The sequence below is a fragment of the Gallus gallus genome, chromosome 19 (genome assembly GCF_016699485.2).
Source record: "Gallus gallus isolate bGalGal1 chromosome 19, bGalGal1.mat.broiler.GRCg7b, whole genome shotgun sequence".
Taxonomy (NCBI): domain Eukaryota; kingdom Metazoa; phylum Chordata; class Aves; order Galliformes; family Phasianidae; genus Gallus; species Gallus gallus.
Window position 1 is genome coordinate 10,361,123 of NC_052550.1, and position 22,680 is coordinate 10,383,802.

The 22,680-nt window shown below is 39.5% G+C and overlaps 3 protein-coding genes across 21 annotated transcripts in view; 2 read left to right on the top strand and 1 right to left on the bottom strand.

The window, feature by feature from the left end:
- Window positions 1–6,566, top strand: part of PITPNM3 (PITPNM family member 3) — a 47,433-nt gene extending 40,867 nt beyond the window's left edge. For all 10 annotated transcript variants that reach the window (XM_040650146.2, XM_040650145.2, XM_040650143.2 and 7 more), the window contains one exon: window positions 89–6,566. In XM_040650146.2, coding sequence (XP_040506080.1) covers window positions 89–397 — 309 coding nt within the window. In that variant the 3' untranslated portion in view covers window positions 398–6,566. The remainder of the gene's footprint in view (window positions 1–88) is intronic.
- FAM64A (family with sequence similarity 64 member A) lies at window positions 2,504–15,398 on the bottom strand. Its single transcript, XM_040650178.2, has 7 exons — window positions 15,323–15,398; window positions 13,816–14,135; window positions 12,275–12,612; window positions 11,260–11,358; window positions 7,940–8,027; window positions 5,809–5,885; window positions 2,504–2,638 (listed from the first exon to the last, which is right to left on the bottom strand). The coding sequence occupies exons 2-7, from the start codon at window positions 14,104–14,106 to the stop codon at window positions 2,602–2,604; spliced, it is 930 nt and encodes a 309-aa protein (XP_040506112.1). The 5' UTR covers window positions 14,107–14,135; window positions 15,323–15,398; the 3' UTR covers window positions 2,504–2,601.
- A 91-nt stretch (window positions 15,399–15,489) lies between these two features.
- Window positions 15,490–22,680, top strand: part of FBXO39 (F-box protein 39) — a 53,132-nt gene continuing 45,941 nt past the window's right edge. For 3 of the 10 annotated variants that reach the window (XR_005840901.2, XM_046902754.1, XM_025142114.3), the window contains exons 1-3: window positions 17,280–18,243; window positions 18,749–19,980; window positions 20,810–20,986. Coding sequence is in view for 8 of the 10 variants with exons in the window: in XM_046902754.1 (XP_046758710.1) it covers window positions 18,967–19,980; window positions 20,810–20,986 (1,191 nt within the window). In the remaining 2 variants the exon portion in view is untranslated. Of the gene's footprint in view, window positions 16,059–17,279; window positions 18,244–18,748; window positions 19,981–20,809; window positions 20,987–21,755; window positions 22,038–22,093; window positions 22,634–22,680 lie in introns of those variants that run through there. The other 7 variants (XM_025142118.3, XM_025142117.3, XM_046902753.1 and 4 more) reach the window with 6 other exon arrangements.

Sequence of the window (22,680 nt, forward strand, 5' to 3'; positions counted from 1 at the left end):
TGCCAAAGATAGGACCTTAACTCCTCATAGAGTCTATAGGTGGAGGCAGCAGTAATTTGTCACTCCCTTTCTTTCCTTCGTATTTCAGTTCCTCAGTGAGGGTTATGCAGCCCACTTGGCCTCATTGGAGTTCAGTCTTCATTCACGACCCAAAAAGAACAACTCTCGGATGATCTTGAGAAAAGGCAGCTTTGGCCTCCACTCTCAACCTGAATTTTTGCGCAAGAGAAACCATCTCCGCAGGACTATGTCTGTACAGCAACCTGACCCACCTTCTTCAAACCCCAAACCAGAGCGTGCCCAGAGCCAGCCCGAGTCAGACAAAGATCATGATAGGCATTTGCCTTCCATTGCTTGGGTTAGGGGTGGAGTCCACAAATTTGAATCTGTTCCCTAGGAAGCCTGAAGCTGTCGATTTTGGGTGCCCTCCATTTAACTGGTAGTCGTGCCTCAAAGGTAGTATTTAGGCAGCTTCAAACTAGGAGGTGTAGAGGGAAAACTGTACCTCAGAGTCTTCCCTGCTCTGGAAAATGCCTTCTTACACCAACGAGGGAACTTCCAGTTTGTTCTCTTGACGTATTGGGAAATTGTAAAACAATCTAAAACTATCCCAAGTGCTTAAGCATTAAAGCAACAGGAAAAAAAAAAAGTCTTCAGTTATTTTTTACAACAAATACAATAAAATGTGCAATAAGAGAAAAAGCTGCTACAGGCTTTTTACTCAAAAGAAGGATTGTAGTATCAGCTAATTAGCTGCACCCAAAACAATATAAACAGTAGATCCCATAGGTTACAGAGAAAGTTTACACTTAAAACATTAAATAGTTTCATTGTTGCCAATTCACTTTTGATAAAGCGATACATTTGTAAGGGAAGCAGAGGTGAGAGTACAACAATGGGTCATCAGGATTTGTACAGCAAGATGATTTTTGGGTGCCTTGAGTCCAAGATTTCCTTTCAGCTTATACTGTTGGTCAACAGATACTAATATAGGCACTCATGCTGTAAAAGGTGCTGGACATCAAGTAAATAGAACTCTGCCTGTGAACCAAGTCGTAAATGCTTAATGTTAGAAATAAACATCTCTGCCACTGTTTGAAGTAGTTACTGTTGCTGTATGCAAAGTGATGTGCAAGTGTACAAAACTGTGATTTTTGTGAAACTTGGTGACTGTGTAAAATGTGTGAACTGGGTGTAAGGAGATGTCTGACCATTTCAGACTGAGGCACAGATTCTGAAATGGAAGCCTTAAGGGAGCCTTTTTACTAAGGGGTCTGCAATCTGCAGAGCAGTCACTTTTTCCATTATTCTAACTAGAATCTTTAATCTGCAGGATGAAAAAGTAATAAATGCTAATGGAGTGAATTATTTACCTTCTCATGCTTTACAGCAAGTGCTCTGCTAAGACAATCTGTAGCAATCAAAATTGCAACAGTTGAGCTTCAAAGAATGAAGGTGCCAAATGCATGTTTTCCTTCTGATTTCTCTTAGATCTTTTACTTATTAGAAGTAAAATGTGTGAAATTTTCCCTAAGTGATAATATTCCTAAACTGAATGTTGTAGTTAGTTTAACATAGCTGCAGTTTGCTGGTTCTTTATGCAACTGTTTCCACTGTGCTAAATTCACCAACATAACTTTTGTGATAGAACTGATGTATGTTTCAAAACCTGCAGTGAAATTGCTACAGCACAAAAAGAGTTTTCTTTTAAAGTTAAAATCAGACTGTTGACCCTGAGAAAGCTTGAAATCAACAGGTGATTTCTTAAGCTGCTTCTGGATTTTGTTTCATCTTCCCTCCCTCAGTTTTTTGGCACCAGGGGGAGGATGTTGCCATCCCCACACTCCCTTTTAGGTTTTCCTAATTTGTAGCTGGAACAGAAGCAAGCCTGTTGGTTAATGATTTCAAAGTTGGTATGTAAAACAAAGAAGGAATGCCATGGAAAACTATGATGACAGTATAGAAGTAAGTCCAATAACTCCCTGTTCACACAGAAGTTTCAGTGTGCTTTTTGAAGGACAGCTTTGTGGCTTTTGTCTTAAAAGGCAACCAGTAAGCTAGTGTATAAATGGTGGTGATTGCTGTTTGTTTGTTTGTTTGTTTTTAAGCATATCACTTAGCAAGTTTCTGGGTTACCTATTTCAAACATCCTGAAAGATCTCTGGCACATAAGTAGTTTTTTATAATGCTTCCTGTAAGGGAAGGGGTAATTTTTTGCTGAAAATATAGGAAGGATGTTAAGATTTTAGTAGCTCATGTTCATTAGGAAGAGGTAACTTATGTTACTGGAGCCTGGGGTTTTTAATCTCTGCTGCCGAGGTAGCCAACTGCAAAAGCTAAATGAACTACACTGAAGCAGTCTTCAGGTTTACAGTTTTCCCAGTAGTTTCACAGCTATTTAAACCACAAATTTAAAGTAGTTTTCAGTGTTTTATCGTGCTCCACTGTGTGTTTTTATTCTGACTGTGTGCGTTTCTTTTCTTAGCCTCTGCAGCTAGAAGGAGATTGCACAAGGTATACCAGAGAGCATACTCCATCTTCCTCCAGTCAGTTCACTGCTTGCACAGGTACCAGAGAAGATGTTAGAGCAGGGAAGGCTTCTTACCATACTGATGAGGTTTTCTTACCTGCTGCTGATCTAGGGAAGAAAAAAAGCAGGTAGCAAAAATGCACATTGGATGTTTATATCTGTGCTCCTTTCCTGTTAAATATATCTATATTTGCTTTCACAGGTAGCAAAAAAAAAAAAAAAAAAAAAAAAGAAAGAAAAAGAAAAAGAAGAAGAGAAGGAAAAAAGGGGAAAAAAAAAAAAAAAAAAAAAAGATGCCCAAAATACATCCTCTGAAAAGACCAGCCACAGTAGCCCAGTGTCTGACCAATACATAACTGATATTACAGAGCAGTCTTGGCAGCCTCCTAGGAAAACAAACATTCTTTTTTCTTGTGTTTCAATGACTGGCAGTTTTAAGTCTTGCCAGAGCAAGCCCAGTGGAATATAAGTATTTCGAGCGTGCTCTTGGTTGTTGGTTTTAAATAGACAAATGAATTGAGGAGAGGAGGAATGCAAAGAGCAAATGTTTGCTCTTTGCTTAGAGGATGTGAAGTCAACACTGCAGAATTTGAACTTACTTTCTTAAGCACTGGGTGCTGGGTAGCATGTCTCCTCATAGTAATCACTATACTTACTAGTATTAGCAAAGCTAATTCTGCTTTAGGTGTCTACCTCTGTCAGCCAGGAGATGCCAAAATCCATTTTCTGATTTAAGTTGCTAACATAGAAAGACCTACTTCCTTTCAAAAGAGAGATGTGTGTGTGATTCTGTGACTGTTGTTAAAAGACTTCATATGAACACAAGGTTAGATGAATCTCCCAGGTTGTTTTTTCTTTTTTTTTAGCCACAGTGTTGGTTCTATATATGTATCTACAGTATATTATGAGATAAAAGTAGTAAAACAAGTGCTACTCTTTGTGTTTGATTTAGGGTGGTAACAATTCAGTCTCTAAACACACTGGAAGTCAGCTGGAAATATTTTTCCTAACTTGGTTTCCTATGAGAGCTCACATGGTTGTTTCATCATGCCAACACTACTTAATGCTAAGGGATAGAATGGTTTATCACCTGATAGCATGCCTCCATCTGAGAACTCTGATTAACAACGACGGAGGCATCAGTTTGGAGGTTAAGGCTTCACGCTTATTTGGAGCTTATCTTCACAAACATCAGATGCATTTATTTTGAAAGCACTAGTCAGCTGCCACTAAAATGGTACAGAACTTTTGTTGGAGATAAGACTATGAAAGAGGCAGTAGTGATTTGGGCATCTCACAGCTAAGTTGGCAGTTCAGTACTCTGTGGACATGGCTAAAAACTTCAATTACTTGGCCTTTTTTTCCCCAGTTATACTTGGGACAATCCCTGATGAATCGCTAGTTTTTTACAGCATATTCTTTTCAATCCCATTTTCTCCTGGAACATTTGCTTCTAGTCAGTGCTTTAGTTTTATACTTTGTCTAGATAAAACCATGTGGCTGTTCACGGACATTCATTTTGTACTGGGATTACAGTTTCACTTCAGTTTTCACAGGGGGTTATCAGTCCTCCTAAGCAGGCCATTCACTAAGGTTGACCGTGATCTTACAGTCTTTCAGTTCTCTACTGGTCCTCACTGCTGCATTCTCTGTACAGTCAGCACTTTCTTTAACCTTACAGTCTGTGGAAGTTTTGAAGCTTGTCCACAGAGGGGGAACAGAAAAGCTGTATATTGCAGAGAAGCACTTACACTTGATCTGCTGAATAGAAGCAGCAGAAGTGAAACTGAAACACAGAGCTGTTATTTCAGTGAGTGCTGAAGTGGTAATTCCAGTCAATACAAAATAGACCATACTTGAAAGCACTTGCTTCTTTGAATTGTTGATGTATATCCAGTTTTAAATTACTGTATTAAACAAAAATTAAAAACAACTGTGATCAGTAGCCATTTTAGACTTATCAAGATTTATCTGAGATATTGTGAAAACACACATTTACACTGTTGTGTACTTTGTATGTGTGTAACTATTGAAAGCAACCTTAAGTGATGTTTTGTTTCTGCTTTCACAGCAAAATCGTAATTTTTTTTAACAATGGCTGTGTTTATTCAATTAAAAAAAGTATTTGCATATGCTAGTGCACTTTGAACAGATTCTTGCTTGACAAATTACACCTATTTAGTTTTGTGGCATGGTTTATATCTATTCTGCATAAAAATTTTTGTCAAGTGTAACATTGACATGGCATTGATCATTGCCCTTGTTCCTTAGGGATTCGTGAGAGTTGCTATTTTGATTTGTTTGGATGAAAATAGTCTTAATTCTTATGTATCACTTCTCTACTACGTAGGGAAGCATTTCTAAGCAAAACTAAAACTCTTTACTTGTTATGTAGAAGTGTGTCAGGAAATGACAGAGAAATAAACTTGGTACTTTCATCTGCAACTAAAATAAGAACAGTGACATTTATCTTGAAGCTCCACCATTTTGCAAAATAGCCTCTGTTTGCTTTTGTTAGTGAGCATGTTGTCTTATTTACACATTGCAAGATCATGGCACTGCTAATACATGTATTTAAGTAAATCCCCAATAGTTAAGGCTGTAGAATTACCATGTATTTCACAGTATAAATTCAGAAGGGAAAAATGAAATTCCTCCTTTTGTATTATTTCCTGTCCTAAATGTGTTAAAAACTTTCATTTGAAAGCATTTTTAATTATACCAGAAAGCCAAAGGTATTTTCAGCTTTTATAATTTGTAACTGCTGCAGTAATTGTTACTGAACAGATAGGGTTTCCCACATTTTTCCTCCTTTTGCCTGTATGCTGCAGACGGTGAGTATGTTATAAAAGTGCTAGACAGTTCCAATGTGGACCATTTCTTAATAAGCTTGTTGGCTTAATAGTGGAGAGAAGAAGAGATTGTATGGTGCAGTTTCATAATTTTTTCTGGTTTCAACTTGAAATACAAGATCTTAAATAAAGATTTCTGCATTGAACTGTTAATTTCAGACATGCAGGGGAGAAAGCGGCACTTTCCATTCTCATCTGGAGTTGGTACAAGATAGAATTCCCTAAGCACAAACATTTCCAGCTTTCTTCCTCAGCTTCTGTGAAGAGCAGTGATTCATTATGATCTATGTTCATAGCGTCAGTGGAAATTGTGGTTTTAACAAGGTAATTTGACTTCAGTGCTATTTACTTGTTCAGTTGTAACTTTAAGTTTCTACTTATGATCCTAAATTCCACTAAAAAAAAAAAAAAAAGGTAATAACACACCTTTCTGGATGAAGAGAGCTCTTTTTCTTCAGAAATAGGAAATGTCCTGGAGCAGCTAGAATCCTGTGCCAGGGACTCTGGAATCAAAGTAAGGTGTTGGTATTCCCTCTCTCCTTCCTTTTAGATTAAGCCCAAGGTAAGGGGATAAAAGTTTTTTCTATTTTTATTTAACCCAATAAGCTACCTTTAAAATTGCATAGCATTGTTTGGAGGGTGGAGGAGCATGAAACAAATTTTGGATTGTATGGAGTTCAAGTGGAGGAGGAGAGGGGGGAGCAGAGGAAGAAACAGGTTTACTATGACCTGCTGAGAGATGAGTTGACAGAAATTACTGTGTAACTTAAAAATTGTAGCCTCTAAGGGTTAGCAATTCTGGGACCTCTGGTGTAGAGGCCAGAATGGCAATCCTCTCACAGATCCCCAAGCTGTCTCCATAATATATTTTTCTATTTGATGGGGAGGGAAAAGGGCAGGCCACTTAGAACTTGGTTCCTATAAGTAAACTTGAAATTGTACATGTTCTTTCAGTCTATAGTTTTATTGAGTGTAAACTTTTAAATATTGTTTGTCAGTGAGAAGGTTCTATCTGGTGACAAATCTTTATATTTCTTATGGTTGCCTTGTAAAGATTCAAAAATGTACAATAATACATTTCTTAATATGAAATAAGGAGTAAGATTTCTACAACTCGTATAGATTTTGATGTGAGCTGGTTTTTAAAATCTTAATCACTTAAATAAAACCTTCCTTGCCTTTAAGCAAGCAGTGTTCCAGACTCTTCTTGTCAGTGGTATTGGAAGTCTTAGATCATTATTTGCATGTCATAGTAACAAGTTGAAACAGTATACAAGCTGCTTAATGTGGGTGACCATCTGGAGTAAGATTTCAATTTGTGAATAGAAGTCAACCTGTGAACTCCAACCCTCCTCATTTTTCAAAAGTAGCATGAGAAGATACTGCAATAATAAGACACCATCCTTGTAAAAATGTTATAGAAGCAGTCTCAGTACATACAAAGAATAACTTAAACTACTGTTCTGTATACAAAGGCAGCGGGTTTTTTTATTTGGTTTAGTTTGTTTATTAAAAAAAAAAAAAAAATAACACAAGCTAAAGCTCTCTCCAGTCATCTGAAGGTTGGGTTGTCTTCATGCTTCCAGAGCTTGCTAATTATTTCATTATTTAATAAATTAATTTAGTTTAACAAGAAAAAAGGAGATCAGGAACAAGCTTAAAAATCAGTACTTAAATCAGAATCAAACATGACTGTTTCCTGCATTTATACTTAATATCATCAAGATTTTAGCTGTTCCAGTTTTACCAAATTACATGTGCATCTTAAAAGTCACTATACAGAAAAGTTCTCTGAATCAGTCTTTTGTTTTAAGGTTCAGCTTAGAGTAGAATGTAAATTCCAAAACCTGCAAAAAACTGCTACTGTAGAAACAGCTGTTGAATTCTAGAAGCTTGAGAAATCTTTGCTTTAGTTTGAAAGTCAAAATTCTGTTAAGAGGTCACCTATCAAAAAAGGCTTGTTAATTTTTTTTAAACAGTAGCATTTGCTTAAGAAAAATATGTGTCAAATGCCTAGTATATACTTCATTGAACAGAATACCTGTATTGTATTAGCAAATAATGGTAGTTATAATAAGAGGGTTGCTCCAAAAGTAATGCCTCCTATTTTATGATGTTGGCCCACAATATCAGAGAAATACATTGGTAGCATGGCAGTACAGGTTGAATCTTCTTAGTGATTTAAAACAATTATTCTGCTACATTTTCTTGCCATGCAATAGAGGGCAGCTGGGGGGGCAGTCTGACAAAATAGCATCTGTACAAAGCAAAGGTGAAGAACTGAATTCTACTGTGTGGGGAAAAAAATGGCACCCACTGATATTCATCAACACTTGCTGAATATTTATGGAAATAAATAGAAGGAATTACTTTCAGAGCAACTTATATTAACTGTGATAAGCAATTTCTGCATATAGCTAAATGACAAATGGTGTTGTATATAAGCAATGTTTAACTCTGCTGCCATGATGGTATTTAAAATAGCAGCAAAAAATAAAGTTGCTGTGATTGGTGTGGAACCCAACAATTTAAGATAGAACTACTTGGGCTGACTTACTGAACAGCAATCTGTGTTAAAGTTGTGAGTTGAAGTCCTAATGTAGCTCCACTGTTGTGACTTCAAAATGACTACAGAAACCTGTTGACTTGGAATGGCAGTTGTGGTCAGAACTCAAATAGCAATTATTGTTTCTTTAAGCTTTACATTTAACTGAAGGTTAGCTTTTGATTTGTTAGCATTAAAAAAATAAGATAAATTGTTAAACTTTGAAAATAACAGATGAGCACTTTCATAATATATAGGAGGATCTGAATACTACTCTTGCCTATGATCATTGTTCATAAATCTCTCCCCTGCTCTGACCATTCCTACTTAGTGCCTTCTGAAAAGCCCCATTAAAGATGGTCCATTGTCTCAGCAGAAGATAGGTAGTATACTGTGGTTCAGATTTATTTTTCTAGTTGACTTGAACAGCAAAAGCAAGAGAAGAGGATGTTCTGTCAAAAAAGGTTATAAAATGTAATTGTTTTTTAAAGCATACAGTTCTATGCAGAGTATAAGATATAGTCTCGTATCTCAAGTGAAGTTTTCCTTTATGTATGCTCATAAACTAATGTTATTTATAGCCATCTCTGTCCAGGCACCAGCTGCTCAATGGAGTTTCTTTCCTTGCCTTCTGACAGCCTGAGGAAGTTTCCAAGATTGATGCACAGGCTGCAAATTTCATGCCATTAGAATAGTAGTAATTTGATATTGCATGCTGCCTGCAGAAGGACAAGACTGCTATTAGCAGCATGAAGTCATCAAGGTTATGTAATTGGTTATCCACATGCATTGCTGGAAAAAAATCAGTTAATGGGAGCAAGGAAGGCAGAGGTATGGACCTGTGTATCTCACTGAACACTTTTGAAAACAAGCAAGAAAGCTTTTTTTAAATCTTCATTGAGCATAAATAGCAGTATACTAATTAAGTATGGCAATATTTTAACTAGCAACAGGAGCATTTTTTGCAATATAAACTAATTATTTTAAACAGATACACTTGTCAATGGTTGCTATCTCCATGCATTGTTCAGTTTGAGATCAAATCTTGATTGTGGAAAAGGTAGCATTGTAGCTCCCGCCTTAAGTTCTTGCCAATTATGTACCAGAACAGAAAGCAACAAGCTAGATTACAAGGGTATCTCCAAAAAAGTTTATTCTACAGGTATTCCAAATGCAGAACCTACAAACCAGCCAGTGACAGCACACAGTATGCATCTATCTATGCAGAAGAACTGGAATGAATCACTCAGTGAAAGCAGCTCTTTAAAGCTTCAATCCAGCACAGGTAGGTGAGAGGGTTTTTTGTTTGTTTGTTTGTTCAGTTTGTTTTTAACTGTTATAGAAATAAAGTTTCTACAACTCTGTTACAAGAATAGTAACTTATACACAGTATAACTTCCCCTTTAAACAAAAGGAATACTTCAAATGCTAATAGGTGAAGGTATTAATCATACAATGGCTTGGGTTGAAAGGAACCTCTAAGACAATCCATTTCCAACTCCCACACTGTGGCAGGGTTGCCAGCTACTAAATCAGACATTAGATTAGGTTGCCCAGGGTTCCATCCACCAGGCCTTGGACACCTTGTGGAACATCCACAACTTTTTTGGGCAGCCTGTTCCAATGCCTCACTGCCTTCTGTGTGAAAAATTTTCCCGTAGTATCTAAACCTCTCTTCTTTTAGCTTAAAATTGTTCCCCCTTGTCCTGTCACTATCAGACCATGTTAAAAGTCTTTCTCCTTCCTGATTATAAGCTCCTTTTAAGTATTGGACATTGTGTTAATGTCACAATGCAGATCACAGTGAAGGTAATTGAGGCTTTTGTGACATTCTCATAGCAAACCTAGTAATGGTTCAATGAGTTTGACACTAGAAGTGATGTTCAGAAAAAAGAATTACTGTTCCCATTCACTGAAGTACAATTATTGTGTTTAAAAATGGTAACAAATGCATGCATCAACTACAGTTTTTGTCATTGTGTAAACTGCCAAGGCAATGCTAGAGATTAAAAAAAACTAAACTAAAATTAGACTGTTTGGGGTAATAGTTTGTTCTGTCATGCTTTGTGATTTTAGTAATCAGTAAGAACCGAGGTCAAGTGACAAGGACATTAGTACTAGTAATTTTCTCATATGGGATGAGAAAAACTGTTGTTTGAGTAGAAGCCTAACTTATGGCTCATTGCAAAGTCACAAAATTCAACCAATCGACAATATAGAGGTTAAGTTTCACAACTGCGCAACAACTTGCAGTAGAAACCACACTGAATATGAGGGAAGAACCTTTTGGTTCCACACACTAAAGTTTTAAATAAATTTGAATTAATGTGTCTTTTGCTCTCCAAACAGCAGATTTTTCTCCTTATAGATACATGCAAGTATAGTCAAGGTAATTGAACAATTACTTTACCTGTTTGATATTATCTTCAGTTACAAATGAGAGAAACTGTCATATCACTAACATATGGAAGAATATTTAGGAGTGAGATTTAGTGAATTTTCAATGTATATTATTATTAACTTGACAGGAGTAAACTTAGAGTTACCTAAAAATGGTCCTATTGGTAGAAGTTGAAGTTTTTTTCATTATGCAGGATTGTAAGCCTCTATCTCTTTGTAGACAAAAGTACTTAATGCTGAGCCCTCACTAGAGGATTTTAGATGCTTGACAATTACTAAGAGCTTGACATTAACTATTCTAAGAGGAAGGGGTTTTGGGAACTGCTCTGTGTTGTAATTCTTCACCTTTAGTTTTTACTGACTGAACATCTAATTCAGCGTGACATAACCTTTACAAACACAGCAGCCTATCACCACTTGGATTAGATGAGGTTCTGTACAAGAGGCTTTTGTATCCTCTAAATTTTGAGGTATGGTTACCATTGACTATTTGTGAATATAAAGCTACCTAACAAAAAATTTTCTTATATGTGTGCAGACACCAATGACAGCTAAGCATTCATTGGTTTAGAGTTTGCTGGGGTTTTTTTGTTTGTTTGTTTTGCAACATGTCTGGATTGACAGCTCTTCTACACAGAGGCAGTGAGGTACTGTTCTCATACAAGGTCAAAGTTGGGGTCTGACTTGGCCAGACTTTCACAACAAGAAACCTGAAGACAAGGAGATCATCTAACAGGTTTTAGAATCTGCACATCCAACTGCTGATTTAATCTGCATAGGTATCTTGAAAAAAGAAAGGCTCTGTGTTACAACTGATAAAGTTCTACAGCTTTTCATCATCCTGAATTAGAGCAATCACTTCGCTCATAATGTTTAAGTGAGAGATGGCCTGTTGCCAAGAGTTGAGATGAGGAATACTTAACGGTATTTACCTGTCCCCGTGCACAATAGCATCATCAGGTGCCCAGAAGAGATGCTTCAGTTGGTGAATCCCTGAAGAGACCAGTTCCAACTCACAGTCAAACTCTTCTCTGGAAGTAGAATTGTCATTACTGAAGTGGTCAGGCTGAGTAGGTGACAATACCCAAGCCTATTCAGTGGATAAGGAATTGGTTGGATGGTCACAGACAGTGAGTTGTGGTCATTGGCTTTATATCCAGGTGAATGTCAGTGACAAGTGGCAACCCCAGGGAGTCCATCTAGGACCAGTGCTCTTCAACATTTTTATCAGTTATCTGGATTGTAGGGTTGAGTGTACCTTCAGCAAATTGGCTAATAACATGAAGTTGAAGCCGATATAACAGAAGGAGAAGTCCAGAGGGACCTGGGTGACCTTGAAAAGTGAGCCCACATGAACTTCATAGGATTCAGTAAAGCCAAATGCAAGGTGCTGCACTTGGATTGGGGATGTGTACAGACTGGGAAAACAACACATTGAGAGCACTCCTGAATAGAAGTAATCTGGTATCTTCATGGATAAAAAGCTCAATGTGAACCAACAGCATGTGCTAGCAGCCCAGAAGGTCAACTGTTTCCTGATCCACATGGGATCCACATCCCATCAAAAGAGGGATGGCCAGCAGGGCAAGGGAGGTGATTGTTCCCCTCTACACTGCCCTTCTAAGGCCCCATTTGGAGTACAGCATCCTGGCTTGGGCAGGGGGTTGAAATTAAACATCTTTAAGGTCATGTCCTACCACCCATGCCATTCTATGATTGATTCTGTGATCTTGAGTCAGATGCTGTTTGTTACAGTCTCTTTCTGACAGTAAGCTTTCTATGCAGGGATGTGTAACTAATAATTTGTATCTTCTAATAGTACATCATTTCAGTGGAATAGGTTAACAACCTTCATCTTGCCTTTAATCTTATGAGATACTGTAGTCACAGCAATAATAACTAAAAAAAAAAAAAGAACAATAAGGTTTACAAAAGAATGCGGCTTACATTCTTCTGCAGGTAGGAGTAGGTGATGAATAGAGGCTCTTCAGTGCTGCTGATGCGGTCCTTGATTTCAAGAGTGGGACAGCATCTTCACCATGCCAGGATGGGAAACCCCTCAATTCTTTATGTTCTGACGCTGTTGTTGGCCCAAGCAAGGATCTTCTGCTGGACCTCAGAGTGCATTTGGATCTAGCTGCTGGAGTAACACTGTTCACACTAAGGCAAGGTGTTTGTACTGTTCTTCTTTTCTTGGAAAAACAGGTTGCAGAGCTGCTGCCGATGTCTTCAGCTGGAAAAGTCACAGTTGAATGTACTGGGCTTTGGCAAGTCTTCTGTATTTTCTGAAAGACGCATTAGTTAGACATATTAAACTAAATAAGTCAGTCTGTTGTTTGGAACCAGAAAGATGAGGAAGCCTCTTTGAGCTGAATCCCTAGCTTTCATTCTCATATCAGGTTTAGTCCAGCATGAATGCTTTTCTTGTGTACCCATTTGGGTTGGATCATTTGCTCCCCTAATCCTTGGAACTCACCAAGGACTTCTGTACATTTTAGAAGAAAAGCACCTGCTGATTTTGTGCAAGAAAGAGCCAGGCTCCTTCATACATGATGATGAACTTAGTCTGCCACCAACAGGAAGCACAATACAAACTTCAGTTTGCTAACGTACTACTACCAACTGGATTTTATCAGTCCAAATTATGTTGACAATTTGGAAGAATACCCTAATAAGTAGCGTGGGTACAAGAATGATTAAATATATATAATATATAAAGCCACACCTTTCTCAGAAACAATTATTTGCAAGCAATGGCAGTCTACCCACACTCTTTCTCATGAGGGCTGCTTTGTCTTACATGATGAAATGCAGTAAGGGAAAAGGTTTTGCCTACTTTTCACTTTCTTTCTTGTTCTGCCATACCCATAATTTATCCAGATAGAAAGACAAGAGTTACCTAGCAAGGATAATAAAAATTTTATTAGTTCATATAATTATAGGCTATCCTGAGCTGGGAGGGACCCATGAGGATCATCAAGTCCAACCCATCTACAGCCAGGACCACCCAAAACTGAAACCTTATGTCTGAGAGCATTGTGCAAATGCTTCTTGAGCTCCAGCAGCTAGGGGCTGTGACCACTGCCCTGGGCAGCCTCTTCCATTCCCATCACCCTCTGGTGCAGAATCTTTCCCCAACCTCAGTTTGACCCTCCCTGATGCAGCTCTATGCCATTCCCTCAGGTCCTCTTACTGTCATCAGAGAGCAGAACTCAGCAGGGACCCTCTGCTCTTCTGTGAGGGAGCTGTAGGCCGCCACGAGGCCTCCACTCCTTTACGCTGAACAAACTTAAGTGACCTCATCCACTTCTCATGTCTTCCTTTCTAGACCCTTCACCATCTTTGTAGCCTTCCTTTGGACACCCTCCAATAGTTTTTATGTTCTATGAGCCAACCACTACATTGTGCAGTACAGAGGATAAGCTCTCAGGAGTACATGAAAGTCCAACAATCTTAGTACTGAAATTGAAGCAAAAAATAGATACTACCTGTGACACTGTTCCAAAAGCATTTCTTGCTGTTTTTGTAATACTTTGGAATACTTGGCTCTTGTTTCTTGCTTCCATGTTTTCCCAAAGTGGTGTCTCATGGAAATTCAGCTCTACTTGCTTTAATGGTATTCGCTTTCTTAGAGACATGCAGATAGTATGAAGAGAACTGAAAGAAGCTTTTCTCTTGAATTTGTCTGGTACAGGGCTCTCATTCTCATCAAAGTCAGCTAAAAGCAGGCGTCTCTGCCAGCCCATTGTTGCCTTGACATTTTGAAGCATAGATGCCATCTTGTTCCTGTTCTTTGTCAACCTTATCTCTAAAACAATGAGAATAAGAAAAATTAGAGCAAGGTACACCTTGGAAAAGGAAAAATGGAAACTGTTCTGTAGTACATTTAACTGAAATAACAAAAGTGGAGCCAAGCAGACTTTTTTTTTTTTTTTTTTTTTTTACTTCTGACCTTGAAGAGAAGACAACATGAATTTCTACAGCTACTTATATATGTCTGTGAGCAAGTCTTATCATTTGTTTGATTTTCAGGACATCATTCCTAGTAAACTGTGAGGCTCAATCTTGCAAAGTAGCATAGTTTAACTGCAAGTTAAATCAAGGTTTCACATTAAAATTTTGGCTTCATTAAATCAGCCTTCTACTCCCAGGCAAGTTTGCAGAGCTTCAGCTGCCTCCTGAGTTACTGTCTGAAAGCTTACACTTAAGTCACGGTTACAGCTGTAGATAGACAAGTCCAAAAGTGGACACGATTGCTAGTGACAAAAGAAAAGCAAGAAGGGCTAAAACGCACGTTACTTATAATGATCTGTAAAATTGTTAAGTACCTATTCTAAATTCCTAATTTTCACTAGGTCATTAGCAAAATATACTGCTATTGCTTCTGAAAAGCAACTGAAATGCAAATGTATTTTAGCAATCTGAATTAAGAGTGAATTAATTTCACCAATACTTCATTAGGAATTAGATGTACAGTGGATCAAAAAAACCTGGGAGACTTCTGCCATAGTTACATTACATATTACAAAAATCCCCATGTATTCCTTATTAAATCTCATTTCCCAAATAGTCCCCATTTCTCAGAAGTGTCCTTATTTATCTCAGAATGCAAGAAATTACTGGATTTAAAAGATTTCAAAAACGTTCAGGGTATTATCACCTTCAATGCATTTTTGTATGTAGCAGCAAGGACAGGCTTGTAATTCGGCAATCTGTCAGTTAACCGACTACCCCATAGCTTATCCCACTTCTCTTTGATAAGATGACGCCTACTGTTGGTTAATCGATGCTGTCAAGCACTGTTTGTCGCCGGCGGTCGCTCTCAGCCGCGGCCGCACCCGCGGTGGTTTCAACGAACGACTGAAACCACGATAAGGAGTGCGGTAAAGGCGATAGATACTAAGGGTGGAGGAGACCAAACTCAGGCTCCTTGTACGGCAGGAAACACGGGCCGCGACCGGGCCGCTCTACCCATCGCTGGCCTTGGGTACGTACTTACGCAGGCAGGAGACCGAGAAGGGACAGACTGCCACCGGCCGAGAACCTCACCGAGAACCGCCTCGGCCGCTCCGTTCAAATCCCGCCCCGCCTGCTCTCTGATTGGCGGCGCTGCTTCCCGCTCGCCTCATTGGCTGCTGCCTCTCGCACGCGCGGCGACCGTTAGTCTGTGAGGGGACCGCGCCCGGGAGGGTCACGGGCTGTGGTGCTGCACGCCAGTCTCGCTCGCCGCGGCGAGCGCGGGAACGGAGAATGACAGAAGGACGAGGGTGTAGCCGATGGTACGTCTTAACAAGCAACGGGAGCACCTCTGCAACGCAGCTGCTGCGCACAGGTTGGTGGCTACGTGACCACTCTTGTTCCTGTTAATCCGTTACGAGCCGAAGGCCTAGAAAAGCTTTTTACTTATTGCTTTCCACTGACATATTGATCACTCCAGCCTTCAGATGATGCCATCCACTGTCTTCTGCATCTGGAGGAGATAGAGATGTACACAGTACTGGACCAGAAACCACTTGGGCTGCCCTCCAGGAAATCAGGCAGATAAAAAAGAAAGTGCTGAGAAAGTGGTTTGTGTTCCTTAGCATCCTACCCAAGAGGAAAAAAAGACAGCTTGGATATTAGGAGAAATGTCTTCTCAGAAAGAGCAGCCAGGTGTTGGAACAGCCTTCCTGGGAAGTGGCGGAGTCATCATCTGAGGTGTTCCAGAACTGTGGAGATGTGACACTGAGAGGTATGGTTAGTGGGAAGGGGGGGTTGTGCTTCATATTTGAGGTCTTTTCTCATCTTAACAATTCTATGATTCTGTGTAGAGCATTTATCTATAAAACACTTTCATCTGCAAAGTTGCTCTTGGAAAGAGGTGTACCAGCTTCCTTTTTTTTCTCCCCAACGTTTTTCTGCCTTCAAACTCAGCAGCTGACTACTAGACACACATGCATAGCTAGCACTTATCCTAGAGCCATAGCTGGTCTGCCCGTTGACAGTGCTTTGCGAGTCCACCACTGATTTGTAAGTATACTTTTTGTGACTTCAAAAGCAGGTTTTGTTTTGTTTTTTTTAAGTTCCACATGATGGCATTTGTACCCCTTTGCATTCACATGCTACAATAGGGGCAAATGCGTCTCCGTAAATAATTCCTTGTTAATAGAAAAATATTCCTAAAATATTTCTACATATTACAGCTATACATGCTATTCTGCCTTCCCTCCCCCCAAAATTCACCTTAAGAGGCACAACAAACCTGAAACTATGGCCCACTGTACATCCCCTTGTCCCCCTACCTCCATCTGTACAGGAAAGGTTTCAAGGTTTCAGGTTCCTTTCGCTTGCAACATTCCGTTTGAAACACTATATTTTAAGACTCCTCTCAAATGTAGACAGGCCAAAAGTAATTTAAAAATGCTAAAAACAAAGCTCTTTGTGGGGTGAGAGGTGTTGCAAGTCCTAAATAACAAGGGAAGTGAGGTAGTAATCACAGCCCCATGACTTAAGGACACTTAAGTAAGGGTCATTGCTGAGAGCTAGGATTTTGAGTTGGCATTTTTGTACCAAGGAGAAAGAAGCTAGGAATAGACATGGTGCTAATAGAACAGAGGGTGCATTCTAATGCAGAAATAACGAGGCAGAACAGCCCCAATCCAAAAGGAAAGGAGCAAGGGTGAAGTTGAACTGGGCAGTTAGCCTGCCACTGTAAGCCTGTTAATAAAATGCAATTAGAAATATCTGAGCCTTTGCAGTTGTAAACAGGCTCTCAAGAGACCTACATTTCTTCATCATCTTACAGTACCCGTTATCTTCATCCACTACAACTTTGTTACACTGAGTGTAACACTACAACATAGTGGAAAGTACAGTAATAATAGTGGGGTGGCAAAGTCTTTAGCTGCAGCAAGCAAGGACAAGTATAAACACAGCAGTCACAGGAACAAAGGAAAAAAGCTGCTTACCTTCAGAAGACCTCAGGTACGCAGGAATCTCCAGCAAGATACCCTTATGTCCACTGCCAATACTTAAATGAATTCTGGGAAGGGGTGGATCCTGGCTCCAGCCTTTCCGCTCACTCAGGTACATTGCATGCAGCTGAGCTTCCCTGGGCTGGCCCTGCCTTCCCACCAGGTGCTCCATCACTGCTTCAGGCTGTTCAACATTTCTACTACACCAAGGAAGTTTCTCATACAAAGCAGAAAAGATAGACTGCTTAAAGACTGGCATCTCCTAATTTTTAGTTTTTTTGTCTTTTGGTCAGGCCAGCAATTAAGCCTTGATTTTGATGTAGATCATACAGATCGATACCCCTAGCTGTTGTGTATTTTTTTTTTTTAATCTCATTCCCAAGAGCTAAGTAGTGATTTGCCAAGTGGATGTGGTAATATGTGCACTGTAGAGATAGGAAGTACCTGCATTCTGAGTTTTTGCCTCACTGCAAAAGTACTAACAAAATACAAGTTTTCCCCATGCATGGCTGTTGGCAGAGACAGCTGGTACCCCAATCTGTATTAAAGGTCTTGTGAAAGCAAGCATCTAACAGATACATGGAAGGTAATTTGCATTTCACAACTGAAGATTGCAATTCATAAATGAAGAAATATGGAATGCATTGCTTCCCTATTTGGATGTTTACTGCTCAGTTGCATGATCCATTTATCCAGGTGGTGAAAAGTGATAATACCAAACATATAGCCTGCACCTACATCTACAGATTGTGGCTTTCATTTTTCTGTTCCTGAGATGGCCAAGCAAGTCTTTCTTTTCCAGTGTCTTCACCTCAGCCCAGCTAACTTGGTTCAAGTCAGCTTTGTTTGCCCTTGCATAAATTCAGTTGTGACATCACAAAGGTTACCTCTGTTTCATGGCAATGACTGAACTTGGGAGAGGGAAGGGCAGGAGGAGGTACAGAAAATAAATCATGAACACAGGTGGGAAACTATCAGTCAGATCTGGAAAGGTGCACAGGGAGCTGAATACTTAAGAGTCTAGCGTTGAGAGTTGAACTGATAACTTCTTGCAATGCGGTTATTTTCTTCTGTGTTTTACTGTTATACCTGATCTCCTGTTCACTATCCTTCTTCCTGTCCACTGGAGGAAAATGGCTGAACATCTTGCTTGAGCAAAGTGACAGAACAGCTTATAGTGCTTATTCCTCTCAACAGGGATTGTACCTTCATCTGTGGCAGGATACAACTTCAGGTTTTCTTGACTAGTACTCTGAAGGTCTAAGAATGGTCATTTGCACTGTTCATCTCTGTACAGCCCAGAACACTAGGTATCAGGCCCCAAACCATTATCAATTGCAACAACTGCTCTATTATCATACCATTTCCCTGTTTAGCCAGACTAGAAGCCAAAATGTTCAATGATGTGTCCTGTGCTCTTACTACAATTGCTTTTTACACATTGTTGTTTTTTTCTCTTTTGATTTAGGTTAGACCATAGTTTAGATACAAGAATTTGGATCCTGACAACTTGAGTACAGAGGCAAAGAAAGGATTATCGCTTTGGGATGTAAAAAAAAAAAAGGCAACTTTTAGCTATTTGCTTCAAAGGCTGTTCTGTTGGGAATTACAAGACATTTAGCCAGCAAACTCCTTCATCTAGGCTTTGTTCTGCACTCAGAAAAGTCGTCAAGAAGTGTTTCCTCAATGGAGGATGACAGTGACCTTGAGCAGAGCTCCTGGGCTAATTTACCTGATGTCTGTCTGAGGCATGTCTTCCATTGGTTAGATGACAAGGACAGATCTCGAGCTGCAATGGTCTGTAAAAAATGGAATCAGGCCATGTACTCAGGATCCCTCTGGAGAACCAGAACCATCACGTTCAATGGCCAACCATCAAGGGCACATGCATTTGAATTTGAAACTGCACTGTGGTACGTCAAGAAATTTGGCAAGTATTTGGAACACCTTGAAATCAAGTTACTGCATCCTTACAGTACTGTCTTTACCCGAAAATTTCAAGTGTCTATGAGAGGCCTTCTCTCACACTTGGGTAAGTGTAACTGTCGTCTGGTATCCTTGAGCATCAAGCACCTGGAATTAGATCGCTTGGTCTGGAAAAACGTAGTCAGAGCTCAGTTTATCAAGAACTTAGGTACCTTTCTGAAGAGAATGAGCAAACAGCTTAATTATCTCAACTTAAAAGGAGCAAGAGTAACCTTGGAAGAAGGCTGTGAGCTTCTGAATTCTCTGAGCTGCCTGACTAATAAAAGCTTTATATCTGAAATAAATATTGAGGATTTCTTCAGTCTCCACCTTCCTGTCTACAGCAGCACCTTGTTCCACCATACTGTGTCCAAGTTCCACAGCCTGGCTGTCCTGACTTTCAATTATAACTGTATCTCTGATGAACTGCTGGACATTCTGTGCAAGAACAGTGCTCATTCACTGTGCACCTTGAATATCAAATGTCATATCCATGACCCTCATGGGCAAGTGGTCTGGGGAATGTCATGGGCCAACTTGGCCAAAAGAGCCCCAAAACTGAATGTGAACTTCTACTTTGAAAGAGTCATGAAGCATGATCATCTAGCCAGGATCCTGCTAGTGGAGATCCCAGTCAGGAGCATCAGTTTAAGGAGCTGCTATTTCAGAGACCCATACTGGATGATGAGACCTACCCTCACCAACATCCTCCCAGCCTATTGGCACGTGCTGCAGGTAAGGCAAGCAGTCATGACAACTACTCCATAAAGCTAAGCAAAGTAATTGTATAGGCATTCTACGTAACCATAGGAGTTAGCCATTCCAGTGTACCTGCTATATAGACCAGTTCAAGTGATTGTCCTTGTCCAGTTATAATGTAAATTATGGTAGTCTTCACCCAAATGTCACTTATGTCAGGTTGCCCTCATGAGATGCTAAAACACTAAAAAAAATACTGGTGGTCATAAAGCCAGCTGTGAGCAAAAGGAACCTTCAGGGAGAAAAACATTATTTTTGTAGGAAAGCTATTCAGTCAAAGCATTTTGGTATCACCAAGGATGTATCATGAAAGGTATTAAATGGTTGACACATAAATGAGCATCAAGTCTGTGCATGCCTGAGGGAAGCACATGGCCTTATAACTGATGGTTACTGACAGATTTCTTAAGGCCTAATGCACTGCAGAGTTTGCAGTAGACACCACAGATCTGTAAAGCTTTCTAGAAATTGTCTTTAGATCTACTTTTTATCTTGAATTACTTCTGGTATGCAAAATAGTGTCATGGCATGAGCTGTGGGTATAGCACCCACTGGAAGTTGTCTCTTAGGATGGTATGTAATGTACAGGGGAAGCTCATCTTCACAGGAGAATGGAGATTACCATTGCATATATTTTTGTCGTAATTAAAAAAAAAAAAAAAAAAAAAACGGTTCTCTGCTACTGTCAAGGTACACAGCTGATCTGCTGCCAGTCACTTCTGTTGGTAAAATCAGGAAACACTTTTTAAGTCTAGCTAGGGCAAGCTTTGTTTCATAGTACTGACCACATTCTTTCTTTTTGAAGAAATTAACCCTTGAAGTAAACAATGACAACGAGCTGCTGGATGATGAGCTGCTACAGCTCATCTTATCATGCAGGAAGTTGTTTTTTCTGAAAGTCTGGGCATTTCTTAGTGTCACTTTTATGGAGAGGTTGCTACATAATCGTGCAGAAAGGAAATGCTTTTTGACTACAATAAAGGTAAGACTTTGTGCTTCAAAACTCCCATTATCTACTTTCCTCTCTTCCATATCCAGAGAAATGCTGAGGTCCCCATAATCCCACAGCAAGGTTAGAGAAGGAAATGTTAACACAACTACCTTCCCTATATAATGCTTTAGCATTATAAGAATCCTGAGAACCACTCAGAAATGGGTCTTTCCAACCTACTAAGCCATAAGTAGGAATATTACAGAATATTATGTTAATTTAATAACCAGCACCAACCATTCCACAAGTCTCCACTAGTCTATGGGTCCCCTCTGTCATCTCCTAGATTAAGTTAGGAATTGTCTGTTCCACCCAGACCTGATACTCAGATCTATGCTTAAATCAAAGCATGGCAAGTTGAATCTCATTACACAAAAGATAGAAACACATCTCACCAAAAAGGGATGTTGTATTGAATGTGGGCCACACCACAAATGCAGCTTGTGTAAACCATGCTGTCATATTATTTTGCTTGCTGGATTCTAAATGTATTAGATCCAGAGCCATGCATATTCCAAGAATGTATCAATCTTGAGGGTAAAAGGAACTTTCTTCTTCCCAAAAATTCTTTGGCAGGAGATGAGTCATAGTTTTCACTCAGTTTAGAGTGAAAACTCTAAGTAAATTTTAGGATTTCATTCTAAGAATTTTGCTTCTCCATATTCTTCAGTAGTAACAAAGGCTTACTTTTGCCATGAGCTTTAATGGGCTGAGACTGCTGCACGTATCTGAGAGACATAACCGCCATTCGTGCTCACAGGTCAGGATTTACACATCCCGACAGGAGACCAGTGAGGAGGAGCGGCTGTTGCACAATATTTACAAGAAGTTCAAAAATCTGATTGACTCAGAGCTTAACTATTTTGTCATCACCTATCCACTGGTGTAAAGCTACAAGGAGTTACATCTACAAACAAATCCTTTGGAGGACATTAGTAAGAGAACTGAATCTTGTCAGCATGCCTCTGAAAGGGAGATACCACTGCCTGCAAAGGACAGTTTTACTATGCCCTGGATTAAAATGTTAGATTTGGGAACCAGCCTCCTATGTCTCCAGTATCACTTATTCTTGCCATTTTTTTTGTTTTCCCTCACCAGAACCAGAAGCAGCAGTGAGTTCCTTCTCAGCCTTCGTAGGCATCTCCAGTAAAAATAAAGCCCTCTTCTTCATCCAGCACTTCCCCTTGCAGAGTTTCAAATACCTTACCAATTAGGCCCATCTGTTTGTTTCCATTTTACAAATAGGAAAACTGAGACATGGAATGAGGAAACAATTAGCCCAAAATCAGCCTTGGCTTGATCTTGATTCAGATGCAGTCAGGTACACCATTCCACTGCATCATCATTCCTTAGTTCCCGTTGAGTTTAATGTACACTCAGTGCCTAGTTCTTAACAGCAGATGTTAAGAAGAAAACCATATCACAGCTAGTCCTGGCAGTCAACACTCCCACTTGATCAGTTTACCAGTATCTTGTGAGAGAACTCCTGCTCTAGCTTCCACAACTTCTACACCTCTCAATTGCAAAAAACATCATTGGTTGTACCTGAGATGGCACGGAAAGCACATTCCTTCTTATTCTGGAACTTTGTTGCCAAGTGGGAGATTTCATCAGACCTTCTAGAGCACAGTCCTAGCTGTAAGTACTACATCTGTCTTAATTATCTTACACATCTAGAATGAGGA

Excerpts from the sequence above, each read along its gene's own strand:
- FAM64A (XM_040650178.2), bottom strand. The coding sequence starts at position 14,106 with ATGGCATCTATGCTTCAAAATGTCAAGGCAACAATGGGCTGGCAGAGA. Across the intron at positions 11,359-12,274 it reads ACTCCTACCTGCAGAAGAAT|AGAAGAGTTTGACTGTGAGT; the intron begins GTAAGCCGCATT and ends TTCTACTTCCAG. Across the intron at positions 8,028-11,259 it reads GCTATTGTGCACGGGGACAG|TCAACAGGTTTCTGTAGTCA; the intron begins GTAAATACCGTT and ends TGCCATTCCAAG.